General features: G+C 49.7%; 1 protein-coding gene across 2 annotated transcripts in view; it reads right to left on the bottom strand.

Moving 5' to 3' along the window:
- LOC113217970 (aryl hydrocarbon receptor nuclear translocator-like protein 1) overlaps positions 1-2,155 on the bottom strand; it is a 73,484-nt gene that overhangs the window by 30,501 nt on the left and 40,828 nt on the right. For both annotated transcript variants that reach the window (XM_052265929.1, XM_026438082.2), the window contains exon 2: positions 591-635. In XM_052265929.1, the coding sequence (XP_052121889.1) occupies positions 591-635 (45 nt within the window). The remainder of the gene's footprint in view (positions 1-590; positions 636-2,155) is intronic.

The raw sequence follows: 2,155 nt of genomic DNA, 5'->3' as shown, positions 1-2,155 counted from the left end.
GGCTCTTTATATGCATACCCTAATTGGTGTTGATGGCAGCCAAAGAGGTACACAAGGGCAAAAGCGCGCCGCAGCCGGCCGCAGCATAGCATGATGAAAAGGGAGGGGGGACCACAAGGAACGAGGATGCGAACGCCACTGCAAACAACCCGAGGACTCGAGGACCGCGGCGCAGACGTGCGTCTTCCCTTGTAAACTCTAAAGAGAGAGAGGGGAAGGGGGCGAAGAAAGTCCGTCGGTTTTAAGAAAAGATATGAGAAATAATAGGAACAACTGTGATTACTGCCGATTGCGGCGCTTGCGGGTATTCTTAGCTAAATCAGACACAATGAAGTAAACTTCAAAAAAACAACAACACATTTTTAATCAAATGTTGAAAATTAAAAAAAGCATGTCTGGTTGGTTGTAATTAATCACTGAAATATTTCAGACCTTTGACCTTTTAGCCCCGGAAAGTTGGCTTCCACACGCAACGCTGCTGTCCACTGAACGAACAACCCCAATCGATACCAAATGATGTTCGTGCAAAGCGAACCGCGATTGCGGGCAGAATTGAAAATAAATCATTTTAGCACATAACGTCTACTTACTGCTCGCCGGAGCCGCCATCGCTGTCCCGCCTCCCGTCGCGCGAACTAAAAAACAAACAGAAAAAGAGAAAACATTAAAACTACGAAACAGTAGCAGCACACTTTACGAAACTACACCAAAAATCCAAGTGTGCAAATTCATTCGCTCACTTCAGTGTAAATCATTTTTGTTTTAAAAACAGCATCACAGGTCCATGGGCCGGTGGGAGCCAGCTGGAGCGGCAGCAGCGCGCATGCCCCTGTCTCATGCGTGTGTGGGTTTTTTTCACCAAATCGTAATATCATAAAACTTTGGGCCCCAAAAACAGCGGAACTTTCCGCGCCCTCTTGACGCCCCCTCCCCTCCCCTCCGTGCACGTGCCGGCAGTCATGCGGAGGGCAGCGACACGGGGCTGTGCCCGGGCTGTGCGTCACTGACGAGGACCGGACCGGCTCGTCCAGACGGTCGCCCCGAGTCCCGACCCGGCCGACCCGGCCCGCCAAACCAGACGTCGCTCATCGAGCAAACGCCGAGGGAGAAGGAGGAGCAGGAGTCAATACGCGACGACCCCCAGACGTGGGCATGCCTCTGCGGTGCCAAAACGCTCGGTCAAAGCAGTGGGCTATGGAGCGGCCACCACGGTGGGGCAAACTCCAGAAGGCACTGGAAAACGATGAGTGCTGAAGAAACCTCGATCCTGGGATAGCGAGATCGTGAATCAAGTTTTATCGCTTCCTGGAAGTGGAACATTGAAAAATATCGCTCCACATAAGTAAGCTAAGGACACGCGGGAAAACAAAAGTGCGATGAAGCACCTTTTAACGAAGACTAATTATTTAGTGTCTAGAAAGTCTCTAACACATCCAAAGGTGCTAAAATTAGAGTGTTTGTGGCAAGTTAGTGCCTTTGACGAGGCACAACACCATAAGCACTCTCGAAAATTCGTTATTAGCACCCGGTAAAACGTTAGAAGTAACATGTTTGTTTTTATAGTGTTAATGGTAAAAGTTTATTTTTACCGTTTTTACTACAGATTACGGGAACTTATTTTTGCTGTCCTATGTTTTGGTTGCGTGCCTACTGTTTCCCAGCTCATTCCGGAAGCTTTCGCATCGCGAATAGGTCCACCTTGCCAAGTACTCCGTAAAGGAAATCGTACTGGAAGGAGAGGGATGAAAGAGAAGGGGCAGAGGGGTGAGAGCGGGCGAGAGGAAGAGTGAGAAAATTCAGAATATGAGACAGAGAAAGAGAGAGAAGTAGCAATGGCCGAGACAGTCACGATAATTATCCTTGCCCTTGCCTTGGCCAAGGTCACACATCATGCGAACCGCGCGGGAAAGAGACGACCGTAGAGGAAAAGAGAGAAGAGAGAAAAGAAGAGAAGGGAGAGGGGGAAGGAGAGGTAGAAGCAGTTTCCCGTTGGCTCGCGGTCGGTCAGCCAAGTCAGTCAAGTTTCGCTCGGCGGCTTCTCGGTTCTTGAAAAAAAAGGAAAAAAACAAAACAAGGTGCTACCACACTACATTTTCCGAGCGGTCGCAGAACACTTGGCGACCTACGGCCCCCGGAGCGGCGATCAACGCAACCA

This window comes from Frankliniella occidentalis, unplaced genomic scaffold, assembly GCF_000697945.3.
Source record: "Frankliniella occidentalis isolate FOCC.00 unplaced genomic scaffold, Focc_3.1 Scaffold32, whole genome shotgun sequence".
Classification (NCBI taxonomy): Eukaryota; Metazoa; Arthropoda; class Insecta; order Thysanoptera; family Thripidae; genus Frankliniella; species Frankliniella occidentalis.
Note: the sequence above shows the minus strand (reverse complement) of the source record. Positions and strands in the feature narration are given on the sequence as shown.